Raw genomic sequence first — 23,243 nt, forward strand, 5'->3', positions numbered from 1 at the left:
ACTAGAAAAGCTGTTAGAAAAACATCCGCACAATGATGAGCAGAAATCCCCTTCCCTGGTTTTGCTGATCATGGAGAGCCAAGACTGAATAAAACAAAACAAACAAACAAACAAAAATATGACGAATTTCTCGACTTTCAAATTTGTATAAACTTTCAAACATTCCATTATGGAATGATTTGAACACTCCCGTCTGCCTCTCCAGTTTTTGATATGAGAGAGAGAATCCGATCCAAAGGCCTGGAAAGGGACCCATTTTAGGGGTGTGTAAGAGAATGCTATGAGTAACTGGTGACGCTTAAGGCCCAAAGGGAGGTGAACGCACAAACACACACAATCAAAATTTCATACACAAGCAAACGTATTCACACCCACACATAGATAAACATAAACACACACACACAACAAAGACCATACAAATACACACACATACATACACAGACACACACACACACACACAAGCCCAGGTATACAAAGACACACACATACATACAAAGAGACACATACACACAGACACACACAAACAAATAAACGCACGCACACACGCAAAAGCCTGTGTATACAAACAGACAAACACATACACACAGACATACACACACACACACAAACAGATAAACACACACGCGCGCACACACACACACACACACACACGCAAGCCTGTGTATACAAACAGACACACACATACATACACACACATCACTCCAGAGTGACTCCCTCAGGGAGCTCCACCACCACTGGGGCACAGTCGTCAAGGTCAGCCTCAAAGTCCCAGCGGAACTTCTTGGTCAGATGAACTTTGAACTTCTCCGCCCTCTTCCGAAGCGTGCTGTCCATCCCAGGCCCAGTGGCGAACTGGAAAAAGTCCTAAAGAAGGGCCAGAGAGGGGGGGAGGGGGGGGTTGCCAGGGTTTAGACACACTGATAATGAAAACAGGAAAATAATAAACCATTTGCCCAGTAAATGAACTCATGCATTTTTATCATCAAAGTTATACTGAGACACGCTTGCCAATGCAGTGCAAGACATGGATGTGGTCAATTGAAACAACACAAGGGACATCGCATTACAAGATAACTGTTTGTGGTTTGTGTCAGTATTCTTTTGCAGACATGGCCCTCTAGTGGCCATTGTGGAAACTGACCACACTAACATGGAGGCGCCAGCTTGCGATAACAACGTGGATCACTACTACATCTACGTTCATTTTTTGTGTCTCCAACACTAAGCTTCCATTGTCTCCTATATCTGATATCTGTGTTTTCCAGCATCTTTCAAATCATTCCACTGTATGTTGATTTTACTGATGATATCATTACTACCAGAAGTAAATCAGAACTGTACCAGTATAAGTATACAGTGCTGGCCAAAAGTATTGGTACCCATGCTAAAGTTGACTGAAAAGAGAAAAAAAAATCATCTTTTGGAAATTGATCTTAATGCCTTAAGTGAAAAATGAGGAAATATCTAACCTTTAAGGACACCAATTTTCTTAGTGAATGAATAATGTATCATAAATAAATAAATGTTCTTCCTTAAAATACAGGGTGTAAAATGCATGGGTGTTATTTCAGTTAGCCTATTAGCTGGTTTGATGCTCATTGAGCTCAATGCCAATCAAACCAGCTAATAGGCTAACTGAAATAACACCCATGCCAATCTCTAGGTATGGTGAAGGGTATGTGATGATGTGGGGCTATTTTAATTCCAAAGGCCAAGGTAACTTTATCAGGATGCACAGTATTCTGGATCCATGAAAAAACTGGCCTTTAAAAATAAAAATCTGCCTGTCTCTATGGGAATTTAACATAGGGGTGAGGTGAAGCACACACTAACCCCGGCGCAGTGAGCTGCCAGCTACAACAGCGGCGCTCGGGGAGCAGTGAGGGGTAAGGTGCCTTGCTCAAGGGCACATCAGTCGTTCCTACTGGTCGGGGTTCGAACCGGCAACCCTCCGGTTACAAGTCCGAAGCGCTAACCAGTAGGCCACGGTTGCCCCATAAGTAACTGACTCAATCAATTGTGTGCAGATTGGTGTACCTGCAGGGTGGTCGTGAGGAAGTTATTCTGGGAGACAATGTCCACAAAGAAGTCTGGAGGGATCTCTCCGAGCTGGTGGTACAGCACGCTGATGAGACCCAGGAACAGCTCCTTGTGCGTGCGCATGGCCTCCTCGGAGCGGCACAGCACCGACAGCAAACTCTTCCAGTGCTCGAAAGCGTCATACACGTTCCCAAGGAGGAAGCAGGCGAAAGCAAACTGCAGCTCACCTGAGGCAGAGCACAGTGGAAGAGAGATGACATGATTAATAAGATCATCGCGGCATGGTCAAACCAAATAAATGAAGTTAGCAGCTGCGGAAAACCTCCAGCAAAGGGCCACTGTTCCTTCAGTGCTCTTTGAACACACAACACCAATGATAGATATGCCCAGGGAAGGTTCCTGTGTCTCTATAGTCATTCTAAGCAGGACAATGTCAGGACTGACTGCAGTGTAGAGGAGAGACCAAGACCCATGTCACTCACTTTTACATCATCCATCTTAGTGAATGCTTTCAAAAAGTATACACATTAGTTTAAGTGCTGTAAAACCATATTATTTAAGTTGTGCCAATTTCTTAGCAAGAAAACAGCAGAGTAGATGACATACGAGTCTTGTTTAAGATGGAGATAGATAGATAGATAGATAGCTAGATACATACTTTATTCATCCCGAGGGAAATTTTAGGCATCCAGTAGCTTACAACCATAACACAACATACACTATACATCTCACATACATAAAAATCGCTCACAGAAATGTAAAAATTACAGAGCATGTGAAGTGATTACCAAGGTCTGGTATGGACTGACCTGCATTGACCATGTTAAGGTGCTATATGGTAGAGTGTGTGCAATGACGGTAATGCAAAAGTGAACAGTGCAGAGGGGTATTTCACAAAGGCAGAATTAAGACATCCAAGATAAGTGATAAAGCGAGGTTTGACATAGCATTGTCTGGTCATCCTAGCTCAACTCGTTTCACTAATGCCAATCCAGGATGAGTAGGAGCGACTATGTCAAGCCAGGTGTAAGTAATTCAGGATGTGTGCGAGTTCTCGTTTCTGCTCCAAAATAGCGTCATTTAAAATAGCGTCTCGTTTCTGCGGAAAATAGCGTCATTCACACAAAGTGAACAACCGCTTTTGATATAGACTAACAATGAAGTAAAGTTATCCTTTTTGGAATGGGGAATCATGGCTATTTCTGTAAAACAGCAGAAGTAGGCGTGGTAGACCAACTGAATGCAAATTTACGTATGCACCCACGTGTGAGTGCTTCCTTGTCTCGGCACGCAACATCAGTAAGAAAGCGCTTGCCACTGCAAAGATGCACATAGTATGATATACCTTAATATTATAGTTGAAAATACCTTCGAAAACTTGCCCCTCCACTTCCAATCAACTACAGTAGGCTATTCATCAAACGTCTATCAATAAAATAAGCAAACAATGAGTAGCCTACCTAGGCCTATGTTAATAATTATAAGGCGATCACAATTAAAACTAGACTGCATTTCCGGCGGGAACTGCGAAAGTGTGCTTGCCCTGGTCCGGTCACCAACGTGAGCAGACAGTGACATACGCTATGCTGAACCTGGCTTGATCCAAGCATTCTAACAGTGCCTTTCAGTGTTGGAGCAGTGGCAATACCTCAAAAGCTCTATTCAACTATTGCCTTGCGGGGTGAATGCAGTTCGTTGGATTTTACCTGTGGCCTGCCTTCGAATTTAGCTTCTATGACTAAAATCAAATCAATAAAATAAAACAACAGCAGTGATTGGCTGCAAAAATAAATAATGTCACGAGTCTTGCACCTCTCAAACTGGGCTATCAGGTAACCTAGAGAAAAATGTGAAATTATGAAATATGACTAAGGCATTAAAATGCTGCTTGTTTGTCAGGATACTTTTTCACTGATTTATTTAAAAAATATGAGCTATGAGTGTGAATGTTATATATTCCATCCCCTAATTCTGTTTTACTGGTTTATTTGACAAATAATCTATATAGATTTGCTCTATAAAGACCTTATGTCTGTTTGGGATTGTTTTGAGAGCCTATTGATGTATCTCAGAATAAAGGAATGTCCACAACATTAGTGATGTTTTTTTTGTGTGTGCGCATGTCTCCAATAGCCACAATAGGAATAATTTTAGCAACACCGTATTTTGTGTGGCCCAAAACGACCCAGTGGATCATGAAAATGTGCCAAAATTCACATTCCTTGCTTGTTGTTGGTACATTAATCCCATTCAGATTGCCACTTATCTGAGATGTAAGAGTTCAGTATAGGTTTAAGGTCTGGGGCAGGGATTTGACATTCTGTGACTTCTTCATTGAGGGCTTGCTTAGCAGCACTGTCCGCTTTCTCATTTCCCCTCAGACCAACATGGCCTGGGACCCAGCAAAAAACTACACTCAAGTTCTGGTTCTTTAGACATTCTAGTTGATCAAGCTCAGCTTTGGTTGTACTTTTTGTGTGACATTAAAGCCTACTGGAAAGATTTTTAATTGCAATTTAATTGAATGCAATTTACTTTTACGATTAAATAAAATTAATTTATCCCTCTCACCCATAGTTTTCTATTTATTTACAAATGTACATAGGCCTACTGTAATTACATTTATACATAGTTATTCTACTGATCTTTATACTATTCATCCTGCACATAAACTTATTCTTACTACTCTTATAATGTTGTTTCTGCACTACAATGACACTGTTTCCACACTGCACATAGCTGTATGTTATGTACATATCTGTTATATATTTGTCATATTGAATATCCATATGTATTCTGTTTTATTATATTCTGTTAATACACTGCATATATCTATATTATTATTTCTACTATTATAATGTTACTACTACTACATACATTATTCTACTTATTGTATGAGATAACTGCTAATACACTGCACATATTTATATTTAATTCATATTACTCTAAACCACCTTCTGTAAATCAACTGTATACTACTGTCTACATTGCACTATATTTCTTGACCTGTCTCTGTATATTTCATCACCTTTCTATACTTTGCATCACATTGTATGCATACTGTAGCTACATAAATCACAGCTAAGATCCTTGGTTGCTATGAAGGCCAGTCGTTCTAAATGGATGGTTGAATGCTATGGCCAAAGGCCAGTTATCTCTGCCGTTGTCAAGCGGGCATATCCTAACTTTATCTTATTTTAAACATCTCTATTTTACTCAGCCTACTTCCATACAGTGACTCCTATTAAGAAGTGGCCACTTCATTCGCGCTTACCATGATTCACGCAGCAACATTATTAAACTAGAAATGCAATTCCAAGGAATTACCAGTGCATGAAAATGCTAAAGTTGTGATGTAAAATATCATGTATAGTTAAAACAGATAATACAGAGATGGTTACTACAGTGATGCTAGGATAGACATGGTGGTTGCATAGCTTAATAAAAGTTGATAGTTTAAAAGTAGACTGTTTAAAAGCTGAATGTAGATAGTTTAAAAGTTGTTGATAGACAGTAGATAGTTTAAAAGTTGTTGATAGACAGCTAGTTTAATAGATAGTTTAATGATAGTTTAAAAGTAGACCGTTTAAAAGTTGAAGGTAAATAGTTTAAAAGTTGTTGACAGACTGGAAGTTGAATGAATGTTGATATTCAAATAGTTTAATGGCTGTGTATAGGTAGATATTTGACGATAACTGAAAGTTGGAATGGCTGTAATGCTAGCAGTTATGCTAAGATTTGAAATTCTGCTAACCATGCTACTTAGCTAATGTTTTATAGTAGTCTTTAGAATGCTAACATGCTAACCATCTTTACTTAGCTAACTTAACTAACATGTTCTAGCAGTTTTGCTAAACATGCCAACTATGCTAGCAATGCTAACTATGTTAACCATGTGACTTAGTTAACCAAGCTTATCATTTTTAGTAGTTATGCTAACTATGCTAACTAACATGCTAACTATGTTAACCATGTTACTTAACTAACTTAGCTAATCATTTTTAGTAGCTATGCTAACTATGCTAACTAGCATGCTAACATGTTAGCATGCTAACTATGCTAACCATGTTACTTAGCTAACTTAGCTAATCATTTTTAACAGTTTTGCTAAAAATGCTAACTAGCATGCTAACTATGCTAACCATGTTACTTAGCTAACTTAGCTAATCAATTTGAACAGTTTTGCTAAAAATGCTAACTAGCATGCTAACTATGCTAACCATGTGACTTAGCTAACCTAGCAAATCATTTTTAATAGTTTTGCTAAAAATGCTAGCAATGCTAACATGCTAACTTTATTAACCATGCTAACTAGCTACAGTGGGTAGGAGTCATAGTTGATGAAAAGTGTTGACAGTTGATGACAAGTTAAAAGTTGTTAATAGACAGCTAGTTTAATAGATAGATAGTTTAAAAGTAGACTGTTTAAAAGTTGAATGTAAAAAGTTCAGTAGTTTAATGGGTTACATTGTTTAACAGTGGATTATTGTAGTGAGGACTTTTATTTTGAAACAGTTTTGGGCAGAGGAAACAGTTGAATAGGATGTGTAGTCTTAATTGACCCAGATTGTATGCTTAAAGCCTGAGGCTGCAGGTGGCCTGAACACCTGCCATAGGATTCTAATTACTTAACGGCCGTATTATGATGTCACAATAGGCAATGTTAAGTCTATGGGGATTTTTAAAAAGTTTTTCTTTAATAGTTTAAAAAGTATAAAAGTTTAAAAGTTGAAAAGACATAGCTGCTTGGTCCGTTTGAAGACCTACGTTACAAAGTTTGAATGAAGTTTCTAAGTTAAACTGTTCAAGAGAAATTGCGTACGGAAAAAGTGGTAAGCGGAAGAAGAAGTTGTTGAAGTTGCCTAGGAAGAACAGTACAGTGCATTTTCATGCACTGTAATTAATCTGTCACCATAGGCCTATGCCAACGTTTGCAAAGAGGAGAATCTTTTAATTTGATTCACAATGAAACGTTACATTTAATGTACATGTAAACAATGAGTAGGCTAGTTTTGGTTGTTGTTGGTGGTGTTACTGCATCCCTTAGTTATGCCTACAATGCAAAATTGTTCCCTCGTGATTGTTAGACGCATTTCAAAACATTGCGACGTGAAATGCCACCACAAAACATTGTTTGTGAATCGGTCTTATTAGGAGTCCTCGTTTAAGCTGTCACAGACTCAGGCGCTACTTTTAGGGCTAAAATGCTTCCTGAATTACTCTTAGTAAAAAAAAAAATAGGAGTCCTAAAGTTACGAGTGACGAAGTTACGAGTACAAGCATCTCATCAAATGACCATGGCATTACGCTAAGCAACATAAATCTCATAACGTTACAGCAACATCTCCTCCCTATGACCTAGCTAGCTAGAAGCTAGCTTCTAGCCACACAATAAATGAATGATGTTAAAATCTCCGCTTAGCATTCTAATAACAGAAGGGGCACATTTATGTGGACCACTACAACATGACTCATTATGTCTGTAACGTTAACTGTATAAAACACTTACTTTCATAAAGGAAGCACACCATCCAGCACATACACATGGAAACCCGATATTTTAGGTGGCCTACTTGGCCACCTAACTCAAAACGCGTGTCTCTCTGAAGCTCTGTTCTAGAATCTTTGCTCTGAAGTCTGTCCCCGTTGCTAAGCAACATCAAATAAACGAATAGACAGTCTTCCAGTATTAAATGTGTACATGTGATTACGAATGGATGTGTGTGGTTTGCAATTAGAATAAACAAGAAATAACATTTCCAATAATTTCCCATGATAAATTACATAATATTTGCACCTTCCTTCCTTGTGAAGCTCACACTAATTCCACCGCATTTAGTGAAATGTAATACAACGTTGCCACCTAGCGTTCAGTAGGCTATTTAAGATAAAGTGGCATTTCCTGCTTATTCTTTTGTCAACACCATGCTTTTAGGAAAACAATCTTTTTATCATAGTTCCCTCTTCAATGAGCGATTACCAGCTCGTTTTTGTAACAGAGATAGCTGTTTATTGTCCCTAGGTTTACAGAAACACCTATTCATATCAATACGTAGCCTATGGAGTGCTGCTGACCACTGTTCATTACATGGCCCAGAATGCCTTGCATGTCTTTACAACAAAACAACACAGTAAAACCTAAATGCCCGTAAACATATGCATTTGCATACTTGTAACATTTTTAATAATACTCTCCCATCATGATATTTAACAATAATGAAAAATTTAATTTGAATACCGTCAATGTGTAAACAACTCTATTATGTAAGCTATATATAGCTACTGTTCTCCTTGTCATTTCAGTTCGTAAGTCCATACTATCCCATGGCAGAGCAAGGATTACATGAGTGGGTAAGGTTGCCTGGAGATATTGAGCATACTTGAAAGGCATTGTGATAGAAGGTGAATGGTGAGAGTAACCAAATACCTGTGGGTGATTTGGAATATTTCTTTTTTTTTTTAGCTTATGCACCCTTACATTGGAGTCCCCAGATGTGGTATCGATATGAGACAGTGTTCCTGAGATATGGACGACTTCCTGTTTCGGAGCTTCGCCGCCGATTTCGTTTGGCTGTGACGGGCAAACGCTTTCAAAAATCAAAAATCCTTCCGGTAACTTTTGTGAGGCTTGGTCCAAGGATAATGTACGCCAAGTTTCGTATGCTCGACCAAATTTGTGACCTGTGAAAATTTAGTGTCGCTTTCTGTTCAATCCAATATGACGGATCTAACGACACACCCACCTGACGTCATCTTCGCGACCAACTTACACCGTACTGACCGGACGTTTTAAAGTTGGAACGGTGTCTCTGTCTCAAAGGGCCTAGGGCGCTAGAGCTGACAAAAAATTAGGAGACGGAAAAATAATCATAATAATAATAAAACTTAAGAAGAACAATAAGTGTGCTGCTTTGCAGCAAGCACACTTAATAATAAAACTTAAGAAGAACAATAAGTGTGCTGCTTTGCAAGCACACTTAATAATATCCATATGGTAGTAGGCAGACAATCGGTTTTGTTTTGCGAGCAAATACATTTAGCAAATAGTTTATAAATGGAATAAAGCTCCTTAAAATTAGCACGGAGGTCTGATGTGAATGACAGCTAACTGAACCAATAAGACCACATAATTAACATTAGAATTAACTTAGCTTGGCTGTTAGGCTAGGTGCAGAGAATAAATCCCCATGGTAACTTATGTGCCATCTCTTTTGTGAAACCAAGTCAAGGCTAAATTCATCCAGGATAACATAAAAATCCCAGCTTAATCCCTTATCTAGGTTTTGTGAAATACCCCTCAGGGATTGAACAGTGGCAATAACTTTGCTTGTTATTAAATATTAAAACAAAGAGCTAGCTCGCTACTCCCTCCCCCTCCTTTCCGTGCAATTAAAATTCCTGAACGCGCATCTCGTCGGTTATTGGTTGGAACACATTATTTTGCCTTTGAGTGGTTGGCAACACTTGTTGTTAGCAATTGTTTTTGTGTGCAGATCTCAGAGCCTAGGCTGCCTACAGAGACGCGTTTTTTGACGCCTGCTTATGGGGCGGGCAGCTAGCGGATCGTTACAAAAGATTAGATGAATGTGATCATTTATGTTTGGGCCTGCAATCGCTGATACAACCTTTAACTATGACAATACACAGAGGGTGACAAAAAGTAAGCACACATCCGCATGGCTGTCCCTCATATGTAGGCCACCTTTAAGAAACTGTTTAAAGGGCAGGTGCTACAACTTACCTAGTACGTTAAGCGGCTGCTGAGGGTAGTGCTGCTCCAGAAGGCAGCTGAGGGCGTAGCTGAGATCCATGCTACACTGGGTGATCTGAGCAGGCGTTGCCCCGGGAGGATACATTTGTTTGGGTATGTGAGAGAAGCGCAGCTCGGTACCCTCCCTCTGTTTCATTCGGGGCAGCCTGTCCAACCCTTCTTTCATGTTCTGACAAGCGGTGTCGTTGCGGGGCAGGTTCTGCTCAGCGCGGTCCCGAGTGTGGGTCAACTGCAACTCGGGCACCACGTCGCAAAAGGCGCACACGCGGCCGTTCAAGGGCTGGAGCGCTTCTGCGACCTCCTGGGTGACGCGGTCCGTCAGGGACACCCACTTGCGCAAAGTGTCGTACGGATATGGTCCCAGGAAAGGGTCAAGTTCCCGAAGCCCTGCCTTTACGCGCTCCACTTCCTCCACATTCTGAGTAGCAGAAAAGTCCAAATCCTCCTCATTTCTGTCCCAGTGGGCCAGAACAAGTTCCCGGGGCTTTAAGGAAAGGAAGAGACCCATCTTGGGACCTATTTCACCGCCCATGCTCTTGGGATTTGAGGAGCTGTAATGGAGAAAGTGAAGCCCTGGAGGAATCATCTTTATGCCACGGAAGCGAGGGCCAACCTGCCAACTCTTGTAGTCGATACCCAACTCCGTTCCTTCGGGCACGTCAAGCAGGACAAGTGTAGCCCCCTCTTCAAACAAACCCCGTGCCACCTCCGGGTCCATGTCCACTTCAGCCATATCTGAAATAATTTAAAGTTAACATATCCACACGCAAAACTCATTGAGGCAAATAATCCGTTGTTTCAGGAGTTATAATCCAACAGTAAAAAATGTTTTTTTTTTTTTTCTACATGACGTTACCCACTGACATTTTTCATACGCTTATGGCTACCACACTCCACTACAACAGTCGCCAACTTATTTAAACTAATTATTAAAAACAGCTTAACACAATGAACACTGATTCACTGACATAGTTGCATATTTACCAGGGTATTTCTTAAGACACAATTTGTGTATTTCACGTTGGTGTTGCGTTCATCCCAGACAGTAAAATTCCCCAAGTACCTGACTAATTTTCTTCCGTTGTGAAACGATGCCCATCACAAAGGTTCCGGGTATGCATAATAGGTCACAACCGTTACAATTCACTGTATAGTCCAATTATAATTCTAAACTGAGTAATATAATATATTATATTCTGAAGTTGGTTTTTAAAATATTTATTAAGAAATACAACATATTTTTATGATGCATCAATGCACAATGTGCCAATGCTCTTATTTGGTTTATGCATGCACTTTCAGATAATGGGACACTTTTGAATAGAATGAATAGAGATTGAATACACAGTTCAGCAGATGACATATGAGCAAATACAAGTAGCCTATACAAGTCATATTAGGTCTATGTGTAAATGGTATATGTTGATTTGGTACAAACATATAGGGAATAAAGTAAGCACCCAGCTGATTTTATAAGGCTTCATAGTCATATGTGTGACAAAAAGAATATTGTAAAAACAACATTTATTCAAATACTGACACATTGAATCTAAGATAAATAGGAACCAAGCATCATGGACAGACATGTGTAATGATGGCTTTTACATTCAGTGAGCGGATATAACCGTCAGAGACAGTGTTTCAATTCCCTTCCCCTCACCCTTCCTCAGGGTGTGGCACTCTGCAGTTTTTGCCAGCAAAAAACAAGCATTTGAACCAACTTCATTTTCTCCTCCCTACGGCAATGGTCCCTTCTTCTCTTCTTTCGTTTTAGACACTTTTCTTTTAACTTTTGTAGTTTTGCATCTTTACACGTTGCAGTCCTCTGCTTTACCTGCAAGCACAACATATTTGTGTCAGGAGAGAGAGGAGGCTTAAAGATACAAAAAGGTCTTCATTGAGCGCGGTTCCATGCAACCAATAAACGGTTTCGAATCAGTTTATTGGGAATAAACCGAATATGCGCTTGTGAACACCTTATTCTGTATAAATAAACCGAAAAGGCCATATTCGGCTAACTAATAAACCGTTTGCACACCCTAGCATATGCCTGTTTTAAACGGAATATTGGGTCATTAAAAAAAACAACGGAATATGCTCCCAGAAGGGTGTTGTAGGCCTCCGCATGCTCAATTCACACAATTAGCGACGTTTTAAAAAATATTTGTAAACAACTTAATGAGGCTGGCTATGGACATACGCCTGAACAAGTGAAATACAGGTGGAAGACCCTGAAGGCGCTGTATTATTCAACCAAAAGAGGGAATTCCACCAGCGGAGATGACGTTGAAAGCCTTTTGTGGGCTGCGTCGCTTATTTCGGAATAATGTCTATTGCTATACAGGAATATGCTCAAAACGTGACATTCTTCTTGCATGTAAACAGGTTAAACGGAATATTGACATTAACGGAATTTGGGCAGTAAACTGATTCAAAACGGTTTATTCCCGGCATGAACACACAGAGACACTGACACAGACACAGACATACTGCTGGCATGCTTTTCCATTTTTGTAAGTTACATTTAATTTACTGGATCTTTTGGTTGTCTTAGAATATAAGATTCATTCCAAAGTCATTCCTGAGAGTCTCACCATGCCAACCTTTTTGCACCGTTCCGTGATCAGAAACTCCATCTTCTGCACCACCCGTCCAATTTCTCCCTGCTGCCCTGTATTGTTCAGGTACTGCTTGGTCATCCCACAGATTGAGCGAAATATACGATGCACCTGTAGAGAAAGTGCTCTTGAGTACTTCTGTCTGGCTATACCCGCCATACACACTTCAATGATCATAAGTTGTGAAGATAAAAGTGGCCTAAAAGGGATTTGCACCTTTTCAGAAGGACAGCAATCTTTTCCCTCGGATGCAAAAGAGGCACCGGTTAGATTCTAAAGATACAAAATATGTTTAACGAACAAGTCCCAAAGGAAAAACAGACAACAGTGCAGAATGGCCAACAAGTGACATTTTTGGGAGTTCTTGTTGGAGAAGGCAATTTCACCAGAGGGTGGCAGACTGACTTGACAAAACAGTTGACAGGGTGTTTAACTTACTAGTTGTTGAAGCTCTGGAACAATCAGGTTTCTGTATGTGCTTAAAATGTTGGCGTAGTCGAACCGCCGTTTACTGTAGGCTACTGCACAGAGCAGCGTCACCACAACGATGCAAACAGATGGCCTGTTAACACACTGACAAGTAAAACAAGTGACTAGTAAATGAACGTGACATTATTCACTATTAACGGGTGCACATGTACATTTCCAAATCCCATACTCAAAATGTCTTGACTATTTCAACGTTAGGCCTATCATAAAAACAATTAATAAACAGTTCCAACGAGCTTTCAAGAAGACACTACCTACCATTTATCATAGTATGCTGAATGACCCTTGTGAATCCCATTCTGTCAACCCCAGCCAAGCCAGTGTTCACATACTGCTCGTAGTACGTATCTCACATTTTCCTGGAATAGAATTTTGTTGAATCTCAGGAACACTAGCAAAGACACCAATCGTCTTATATGGCATTCATCGACTTTAAATAGATGTTCGTGAATCAAGCAGCAGATCTGATGTGCTGACACCCAGTGTGCCTCTCTGTTCCGTGCCTTCCACGATCCCCGCATTACCGTCCACGGCTCCAATTTCCTTCGTCATGGACTACTGGCGGTGGGCTTTGGATTACAGGAGCTCGGTTAAAGTAAAAAAACTTCCGCGATCAATCACTTTTTGGTTGCTTTCGGTTTCGATACAAGAGCACGGGTGGATTTGGCGAGGACGCCAAACGCAGACTGTGCGCGCATTTGTTAAAGCTCGTCTTCCAACTTTTAAGAAATGTCTGTAAAAATACATAACACGGTAACAATAACTGTACGTACACACATCTGCAATTTGGACGCGTCTGTAGTTCCTTATAATGAATTATGGGGTCATGACGCATACTGCCAATCAATGATTGGGCCATGCCTTATACACTGATCCACGTTCATTCAGATTTTCTGTTGAATATTCACAAAAGACCAGTCGTTGAGGAAGCTTAATTGGTTACTTCTCTTACTCAATTTATTGACATTTTCAAGGTTTACAGAACAAGTATCAGCCTTACACAGGGAGGCAAAAGCAGCCGGTGCATTGAGGGGAAACAAAATTCAAAGTCAAATCTTAGAATATATTTCCACAACAAATAGAAAAACAGGTTTTGTCGAATACATCAAACAATTTCTGCAGTCCAATGAAGAGCAAGTATTTAACAGTCCTTGTGAAGCACAGGCAGCTAGATGGATTAAAAGCCATGGGAGTACCAATTATAATAGAAAAAAAAAACATACCGACACTCTTGTTGGTCACAATCCAACAGTCTAAAAAAATACAAGAATAAAGGAACAAATATGATGTGCTGTGGGTCTAACACACATGAATGGATGTATGTTTGCGTCGTCACATTTTTGTCCAGGCGTGGCGTTCGTGCTCAGAAGGTGTTCTTGATCTTAGAGGCCACCAGCACGAGGATCTCCCCGATCTTCTTCTGCCAGTGGAGCACGTGTTTGGAGTCGGCGCACCAGAGCTCCCCGTGCCGCGGCTCAGCGTTCTCGCAGCGCTTCCGCACCTCCTGCTGCTGCTCCTGAGGCACACACACACAGACCACCCAGCAGAGCACACCGTCAGGCTCACACAGCAGCACAAGAAATGTGTGTCTGGGAGTCTCTGTCTCTTTCTGTGTGTGTGTGTGTGTGTGTGGCCTACTATGTGCAATTTGTTTTACAAACAGCGCATAGATTCAGGGCTGTGTGGCCGGTCAAAATAGTACTGACAGATGCAGTAGTAATTCTAGCTAAGGTCTCCTCTGCACTATAGCTTGAATGCTACGCTTTGGATAGAAGTGTCTGCTAAATGAATCAAAGTGATAAATGTAAATGTTATGGAAACACTTTTTTTTTTAATGTGTGTGTTTGTGTGACAGTAATAATGCTTGTGTGTAAATGAGCGATTACATGACCTGGTGTGTAAAAGCAGTTTCAGGCAAATATCATTAAAATGCAATTTCAGGCATAATTTCACCACTATCTATTTGACAGACGCTAAATATATTGCCTACAATTATATATAAATCAAAACCAACACTGTAGAATCACTACATCAGTATCTCTGCTAATGAGCCATGCGGATTGAATTGGGCTGCTTTGGGAGGGTAAATAGATTTACAGAGGTAGGGACTTTTAAGAGTGTGTTTTGGTTCTGATGATGCTGTGCATGATGCCGTACCTCTGTTCCGTGCTGCAGCTCAAATTTGTAGAAGAGCGCCCAAGCGTCTCCCAGGTCAGGTTCAATCTTTACGGTCCTCAGGAACCACTCTCTGGCCTTCGTTATTTTACGCTCACTCCAAAACAATCTGTAGGCAACACACACACAAAGTCATTAGCCAACACTTAATACACCAATCAATATCAACCACCACACCTTTACTTCCTCAGGCTTATCCAGAGCTAATTTGAACTCTAGCGTGTAGGAGAGAAAAAAAAATAAAAAATAAGACTCTGTGGTCTGAGCTGGGGACTGTGTTTTTTACACAGTATGAATCCCTTTATCAACCTCAACTGAAAGCTGCCGAAATGAACACAGGGCTTCAAGCAAGCAAATGTTCTGTGCCTGAAGTGATCAGAAACCTAGTATCTGTTATGAATATTTATCTTTTTATCAAATCTTAAATGGCCTGGCCTATGAGAATCACACGCCCTGTGAATGGCATGTGGACACAGAGCAAGGCACAGACTTACTTCGCCACAGCCAGAAGAACGTGGGGGTCGTGCTCGCACTTCTTCAGCGCGTCCACACTCTTGGTTTTGCGCTGGGGACGGGCCTCCAGGAAAATGGCCTCAGCCCACAGGATGCCTGGGGAGGGAGAGGGCCAGAGTGGGCAGGATGAGGAGGAGCTTAACCACCCAGTCAGAAGACCACCACAATGAACATGAATAAACAAACACGCTGTAAAGCGATCTTGAGTTTTAGAAAGGTTCTATGTAAATAAAACTTATGAAATTGTGAAAATGCCATAAGCCCTGTTAATATGTATGAAGACTTGCTGGTCGTTCGTCACCCGTGACCTTAAAAGTTGAGCTGTCGCGCAACATTTCGCGCCACCACTGGTTATTTCACTTGGAATTGCTGGATTACGTCAACGTTACATGGTTTCATGTCGTTAGTCACTGTGTGTATGAATGGGGCTATTTCTCTATTACAGATATGTGTGAGTGTGTGTATGTGCCCCCTTCAGCTGTTGTGATTCATTATAATCCTTTGTCAGTATGACGTGGCTTTAAAAACCCTGATACAATAATTTGTATTTAGTTGACAATGCCACTATAAATTAAGTGGACTTTCTTCAGCATGGTTCAAACATTATGATAACAAAGCGTTATGGTTTGTATATGTTTTTTTTTTTTTTTGTTAGGCTGTTGATTAATTTGACATTGCATTGTTGTTTATAATTGATATTCTCCTTAATGTAGTCTTACCATGCTATTGTTATGTGCTAATGTTATTAAATAATTTATTGAATGGACATAACCGAAGGGTTGCTGGTTCGATACCCGGCCCAGTAGGAAAACAGGGTGGGCGGGGGAAGTGGTTGAACACTGCTCTCCCATGCCCACACCCACAGCTGAAGTGTCCTTGAGCAAGGCACCTAATCCCTCACTGTTCCTCTAGCGCCGCTGTAGCAGGCAACTCACTGCTCCGGGTTAATGTGTGCTTCACCTCACTCTGTGTTCACTGTGTGCTCTGTGTGTTCACTAATTCACAGATTGGGATAAATGCAGAGACCAAATTTCCCTCACGGGATCAAAAGAGTATACTTATTATTGTTTATTATTGCCATTTCCTTCATTTTCATTGTTTATTTCATTAGGCTTTTGACTGAATTGACATTGTTGTTATTATTGCTGTTCTCCTTAATGTAGTCTAAACTATTATATTGTTGTGTATTTGTATAACGCTTTGGACAAAGGCGTCTGCTAAATCCCATATCCATAACCATAAAAGAGATATCCAGCAATTTTTCACATAGACCTTCATTTCTCGAGGTCTTCGAGTACTGTCGGTACGAAACGTTTCGAGTTCCTGCAGCCGAAAACTAAAGCAACTGGGCTACACTCTGGGGGCATGTTCATGAGCCCTCACGTTCATGCCTCCAGAGTGTAGCGCTGTAGCTGCCCAGCTGCTTTAGTTTTTGGCTGCAGCAACTCGAGCTGTGTGAACCGATTGTTTTCGTGTTTTTTTCATAACGACGGTACTTGGTGACCTTGAGAAATGGAAATGTATGTGAAAAAGCACCACATTTTTCCTTTAAAAGAAAAAATGCTACTTAGCTAAGTAAATTTCTAGCACAGGCTTTTACGATACTTCTAAGCAAAATGAGCTTGGCATAGCCCCAGTCACAGAGTGCTGAATCAGTTGCACACCTGTGCCGACATCTATCTGATCATTTCTAAATCTTTCAGCTAAAATTTTAATAGTTTCTATGTTTTATTTTTTTTTTTATTAATTTTTAAACACTTTTTATGCTTTTATGTACTATCACCTTGTGTGTTTTATGTTTTCTTATTATTATTATTTTATTATTATTCTTTACTTTTTAAACTATTCTTTGACTATTGCCCTTCTATGCTTTTATCAACTATTCCTGTTTGCTTTTGTTTATGTAAAGCACATTGAATGACCTCTGTGTATGAAATGCGCTATATAAATAAAGTTGACTTGGAGTACGACACACTTGTCAAGTCATCACTGACAATGGACCACCACTCTGTTTCCAAAAATAAACCTGAATCGGCAACTGCGACGTGGTGACAAAGTTTGGTGCTGGTGTACACTGAATGGAAACTAAGCAATCACACAAACGAAACAAATGGAAACTAAGTAATCAAACAAACACAACAAATAGAAATGAAGTTATCGAATGTTGTGGTGGAGTGCACCGGACCCATGTTGGTGCCAGCAGTGTGTGGTTGGCTTTAGGGTGGTTAACTGACCTGAGTTGGGGCACTCCTGCAAAGCTTTGGCCATCAGTGTGTTGGCGATGTTCTTCAGTCCAGCTCTGTATTCCAGTCTCACCGACTCCAACCTGAGAGGAGACACACCTTACTGTGTGATTCAAGCCAGGGCTGCACCCATGTATGCGTGTTAGTGTCCCCATCACGTGTGTGGTGTGTGTGTGTGTGTGTGTGTGTGTGTGTGTGTGTGTGTGTGTGTGTGTGTGTGTGTGTGTGTGTGAGTACACAAGTAGTAAAGCAATGTCTCTAAACAGCAAGCCAGTGTTTTCCTGTCTTAAGGTATCTCTCTATCTGGCTCCAGTAGCAAGCTCTGGTGTGGAGAGATTAGAAAGTAAAAGAGCCATGCGCTGCTCTGCGCTGCACCGCGGCCATGCCAAACCACGCCAGTGTGGCCGTCTTACCACAACTCCGGCGTCTGGGAATTCTTGAGGCGGGACTTTTCCAGGATGGCGCGGGCTCGAGTCAGCTGACCCACACGCTCCTCCAGCCGGGAGAGGAGGAGCCATAGGGGCATGGAGTGTGGACACTTTTTCAGCTGACACACACACACACACACACACACACAGTGAGAGAAGCATTAAAAGAAGGTAAAATCAACAGTACAACGTCCAAAACGTGTACACAAACGTGTTTTGCCTGAAAAAAAGAAGACTAATCAATTAAGAGACCTAACATAAAAAGCCTGTAGAGGGGCTGTAAATTATACGCAAATGGCACATGACACTGCAATCCAAGTTGTGCAGTACAATAACAACTAAATGTAACATCTGAAATGCCCCCATTATGCCTGCAGGCGACCTTTTCATACTCCCCTCAGATCTTCACATCTTCTCTTGCAAGAGTGCTTTTAGAAATGGCACTAGCTGAACAACTGAATGCAAACGTGACTGTTAAATGGCGTGCTTGCGTGCCCTACCCCCTGGTTGTAGGCCTCTCTGGCCTTGTCCGTATTCTCCGACTGCTCCTCGATCTGGCCCCTCATCATCCACAGCTTGGGGAAGTCCTCATAGTGCTTCAGCGCCTCAGTGCACAGCTCCTGTGCTGCCTCGATGTTCCCCAGCACCCACTCCAGCTTCACCGACTTCATGAATACCTACAAAGGGATAGAAGACAACGAAGGGTTAATGCTAAAAGGTAAGACTGGTGACAGCCAGCTGATGCCAGGGCTTAGAGCAAGGAAATTGTATGTGCCTGAAGTGTCAGAAAAAATGGAAGCCATGATATAATTATCTATTCTCAAATCGTAAACAAGCCGACCCAACACTGAATTACAGTTAGGTGTGAATTTCCCAAATGTGGGACATTTTTGCTTTTCGGACTTCAGTAGTAGTGCTAGGCTATATTAGGCTACAATGTGAGGGCAACACATTAAATCCACATCCAATCTTGATCACAGGACTCTACAACGTTGGCTTTCCCATAGTTTAACTCACATTCATTAGTTTGGGGAAGAGCCACACCCACTGGAGCTTAAGTGTCCCACATTAGGCAGTGTCCCACATTAGGACAATTTAGTATAGCAACTGAGAATTTTAAGCCCTGCAATACCCTTGTCAGCAACATCTTGCATCTCGTCTTGATTCGATTGCCCAAACCACCAACACTGTGTGCAGACATACACTTCTATCCAATTAATCCACAACAACAAACAACAGACCTTAAACTGTATCATTTATTTATCATGGTCGCCCTAACAACACACACCTGCGGTCATGTATCCCTAGTATTTGTTAGGGAAATACCTTCAGGTGGCACGATCCAGGCCTCAGCACAACCTGTCAAGGCACCTAAGTCTTTAAGCAATGGTGACCTTTACATGGACCCAAAATCTGTGTGTGAACGCCTAGTGGACGCATAGTGCTTGTTCTGAGACCGAGTGTGGGAGTCCTTGGTGGTGATCCGAAATGAGCTTAATAGTGGCTGTGGCAATCACACTCTCGAGACCTGTATCAATGAAATGCCTTTGCCCTAGTCAGTTCTGTGTAAATTCCGGTGGTGACTCATTAGGCATTAAAACACACCTTCACACACGCACACACACACACACACTCTCACATATTAGTCAGATGATTGATGGCTTTACTGATGCTAATCTCACTTTCGTGCCATGCAGCCAACCCTGGCGGGGACACTTGATAGCTTGATTTGGGCTTTGATGAAGAGGGTTAATTTGCGAGGCCTGGCATGTCGCAACAAAGAAGCAGAGCGCTTTCCCAAACCTACGCCTCACTGACTGCCCGGATTGAGAAAGGGAGAGAGAGAGATAGATGGACAGAAAGAGAGAGTGATAGAGAGAAACGTGTGTCTATCTGTACATCTGGGAGAGCCGTTTCCCGAAAAGCACTTTGCCCGTGCTAGAAAGTGACTGGATGGGTGAAGGGAGTTTTGTGGGAGGAATGCAAGCAGACACCACCGCTCTCGGTAGTTGGCGTCACTTGAAATCACTTAGCGGCACATCTGGGTGTAGCTACATGAGTATGTGTATGTGTGCAGGTCTCTCTCTCTCTCTCTGTGTGTGTGTGTGTGTGTGTGTGTGTGTGTGTGTGTGTGTGTGTGTAGGCCATTAAGTCTGTTTCCCATTCTGACAGACATTAGTACTCTGCTTACCTCCGACCCTTTACCTACATGAGCAGCTTGTAAACAGATAGAAGACACTCTCACGAAATCTCATGACCCATCTGTTCAAATATGAGAAGCAGGTCAGAGCGTGTGAGAGAGATAGAGAGAGATAAATAGAGAGATAGAGACAGATAGAGAGAGAGAGAGAGAGAGACAGGGGCCAAAGAAGGAGAGAGGAGACTAAAGACTAAATAAAGCTCATCACTGACTAAACAAATTCATGTACGAGTCAGAGTGAAAAATGTCTCTGACTTGATGAGTAAACAAACCGCAATCAAAACATTCTGTTTAGCACAATAAATTCCACCTTTAATCGCAGTATCCAAGTTATGAAGCATCTGTAAACTGTGATTCCGAGTTCTGTCTTGACCAACAAATCAGTTCTGTTGCTAATCTCCTTTTATGGTTTAGATTTCTAAAACCAGCAGCAGTTAGGAATCATTTTCAATCTCAAGCCTGTTCTGATCTGTTCGTGATGAGGAGAAATCATTCATGCCTTCATTACATCTCATCTAGACCATAGCAATTAGTCATAGATAAGCTTTCCCCGGTGTTCTTTGACTCGCCTGCAGATGGTTCTGAAACGAACGCAGCTGCAAAGGGTCACCCCAGAGCCAGCCTCTCCTCATTGGTTCCCCTGCTACAATTCCACCGAAGACCCTGCTGATTGCTGCCACTCCCCATCTTAAATCACAGCACTTATCAACTCAGTCACTATGTCACTTAAATCTGACTGCAAATTTCTCCAGAATGTCCTACAGTCACGACTAATGCAAAAAGAGTCTTTTGTGTTGTTGTTTCACAATGGTGGAAACAGATCTGTAATTAATGCAAGATTAATGTACAGACACATTTTCTAATTTACTGGCCAATTTGGTTTATCTTTTGATCTGTTGTCATGTCTACAAGTCTTTGTTGGTCTATTGTTGTCATGATGAGTTATTTTATGCTATTTATAAACTTATATTTTCATGTCCTTTGGACCTACACTTTAGTCTGCTGTGTTTCAATGTTCCTTAGACAATAAACATTAAACATACTTTGTATAAGTGTGTGTGCGTGTATGCATCTATGTATGTGTATGGGCTGGGGGTCATAAAAAGACAGAACAAAATTAAGGGTGACATTAAGAGTGTGTGTGTGTAAAAAGGTTGAACATGGTAAGAGGGTGTACAGACAGAGAGAGGCCATACATTTTACACGGATGGTGAAAAGCTCTTTTTCTTAGTCACGTCTCTTCTGGCACATCACCGGGTGTACAGTGTTGCGACATCTCCCCCCCGGGGCCAAAATCTCTCTCTCTCAAATCCAGAGAATGGAACGCTTGGACTGGATCCCAAAGGATTCATTCTCACTGGCATTCACAGGTCTGGCATTAGTGAGCCCTACACTGGATCTGATGTCCCTGATCCTGCTGTCAGGCTATCCCACCCTAGCCAACCCACCTGCTCACACTTACCCTGGCGGTGGGGGCACTGCTGCGGGCTTTGGCCAGTAGTCTCCGGGCTCGCTCATACTCGTTGTTCTCAGACTCCAGCTTTACGGCAGCCAGCCAGATCTCCTCACTGTTGGGGTTCGCCTGCAAGGACACACACACACACACAAACAAACAAACACAGAGAGAGACAAACAGGCATGTAGACAAACACACACACACACACACGCCATGACAAATGTAAACAAACATTACAAAAACTGACATAAGGAGGATTCAAACATTCCATTTTCTTGTACTGACATAGCAGTAAGATTAACAAAAAAAGAGTTACGTTTAGACCAGAATTGACTCTGTAACGACTTGAAGCCTTTGACAGGCCCTCTTAAAATAGCCCGCAGGTATGCCTGCTTTAAAAATAGGATGATAGGCAATTACGGCTAAGCATTCAATAATGAACACTAAATATTCTAATATATTAGCCTATAATTAACGGTCCAACAGATATGCGGTTAAGAGACAGTCAGACATACGTTCCTGTAATTTATAGATAGATGCTTTTTGAATGCTTTTTGTACCTGGTTTCAGTGTTTTTTGTATATTTGTATATTCACAAAATAGTCTTGTGTATGCCTGCTGCCGTCGAGCTTACCTGGAAGGCCAGGGCGAGAATGCTCCTGGCAGCGGGCACGTCTCCGGCCAGCCACTTGGACTTGGCTCCCATCAGCCACAGCACCTCGGCCTTGGGGCAGTGAGCAACGGCCCTCTGCAGCAGTGCCTCCAGTGACTCACTGTGGTCAGAGGAGCGAGAGTAAAGGGGAGAAGGGGAGAAGGAGAGAGAGGGAGGGAGGGAGAGTAAAGGAGAAAAGGAGAGAGAGAGAGAGGGGTAGAGTAAAGGAGAGAAGGGGAGAGAGGGGGGTAAAGGAGAGTGAGGGAGGCAGGGAGAGTAAAGGAGAGAAGGAGAGAGAGAGGGGGTGAAAGAGAAAGAGAGGGAGGGAGGGAGGGTAAAGGAAAGGGGGGGGCGAAAGGTCGAGGAGAGGAGGAGATGGAAAAGGAAGTAGAGAGGGAGAGAGAGAGAGAGAAAGAAAAGATTTTGGACATTGGAATCATTATTCCCACCGACTGCAAATCAAATCAATAAGTCCTGGTGGAAAAAGGATAGAGGACCCTATAGCTAACACTATTGTCCAAAGTGACTTATAATATCAATAAATATGAATTAATATATATAATTCATCAATTAAAGATGAGTGATTTGTCGGCTTTAGGACCCTGGGGTTGGCTGGAAGTCTGTGCTGGCAGGTTGTCAGCGCATGTTCTGGTTCTCT

General features: G+C 41.6%; 2 protein-coding genes and 1 long non-coding RNA gene across 5 annotated transcripts in view; all 3 read right to left on the reverse strand.

The window, feature by feature from the left end:
• Nucleotides 1-582: 582 nt before the first annotated feature.
• aar2 (AAR2 splicing factor) lies at nucleotides 583-10,885 on the reverse strand. 2 transcript variants are annotated; one of them, XM_048241152.1, is made up of 4 exons: nucleotides 10,796-10,885; nucleotides 9,782-10,546; nucleotides 2,038-2,267; nucleotides 583-864 (listed from the first exon to the last, which is right to left on the reverse strand). In XM_048241152.1, exons 2-4 carry the CDS (start codon nucleotides 10,542-10,544, stop codon nucleotides 697-699), a joined length of 1,161 nt encoding a protein of 386 aa, XP_048097109.1. In that variant the 5' UTR covers nucleotides 10,545-10,546; nucleotides 10,796-10,885; the 3' UTR covers nucleotides 583-696. The 2 variants fall into 2 exon arrangements, with proteins under 2 accessions (XP_048097109.1, XP_048097108.1); XM_048241151.1 differs by having other exon boundaries at nucleotides 10,780-10,857.
• Nucleotides 10,886-11,013: 128 nt separating this feature from the next.
• LOC125293639 lies at nucleotides 11,014-13,485 on the reverse strand. Of its 2 annotated transcripts, none has more exons than XR_007193386.1 (5): nucleotides 13,177-13,485; nucleotides 12,868-12,991; nucleotides 12,646-12,702; nucleotides 12,406-12,540; nucleotides 11,014-11,645 (listed from the first exon to the last, which is right to left on the reverse strand). It is a non-coding gene; the product is annotated as an uncharacterized LOC125293639 (long non-coding RNA). The 2 variants fall into 2 exon arrangements; XR_007193385.1 differs by having other exon boundaries at nucleotides 12,868-13,002.
• A 368-nt stretch (nucleotides 13,486-13,853) lies between these two features.
• prpf6 (PRP6 pre-mRNA processing factor 6 homolog (S. cerevisiae)) overlaps nucleotides 13,854-23,243 on the reverse strand; it is a 38,793-nt gene continuing 29,403 nt past the window's right edge. The window contains exons 15-22 of the mRNA XM_048240567.1: nucleotides 22,568-22,706; nucleotides 21,940-22,059; nucleotides 18,778-18,954; nucleotides 18,263-18,396; nucleotides 17,841-17,932; nucleotides 15,588-15,702; nucleotides 15,076-15,202; nucleotides 13,854-14,434 (exon numbers count right to left, since the gene is read on the reverse strand). Of these exons, the coding sequence (XP_048096524.1) occupies nucleotides 14,282-14,434; nucleotides 15,076-15,202; nucleotides 15,588-15,702; nucleotides 17,841-17,932; nucleotides 18,263-18,396; nucleotides 18,778-18,954; nucleotides 21,940-22,059; nucleotides 22,568-22,706 (1,057 nt within the window). The 3' untranslated portion in view covers nucleotides 13,854-14,281. The remainder of the gene's footprint in view (nucleotides 14,435-15,075; nucleotides 15,203-15,587; nucleotides 15,703-17,840; nucleotides 17,933-18,262; nucleotides 18,397-18,777; nucleotides 18,955-21,939; nucleotides 22,060-22,567; nucleotides 22,707-23,243) is intronic.

This window comes from Alosa alosa, chromosome 4, assembly GCF_017589495.1.
Source record: "Alosa alosa isolate M-15738 ecotype Scorff River chromosome 4, AALO_Geno_1.1, whole genome shotgun sequence".
NCBI lineage: Eukaryota > Metazoa > Chordata > Actinopteri > Clupeiformes > Clupeidae > Alosa > Alosa alosa.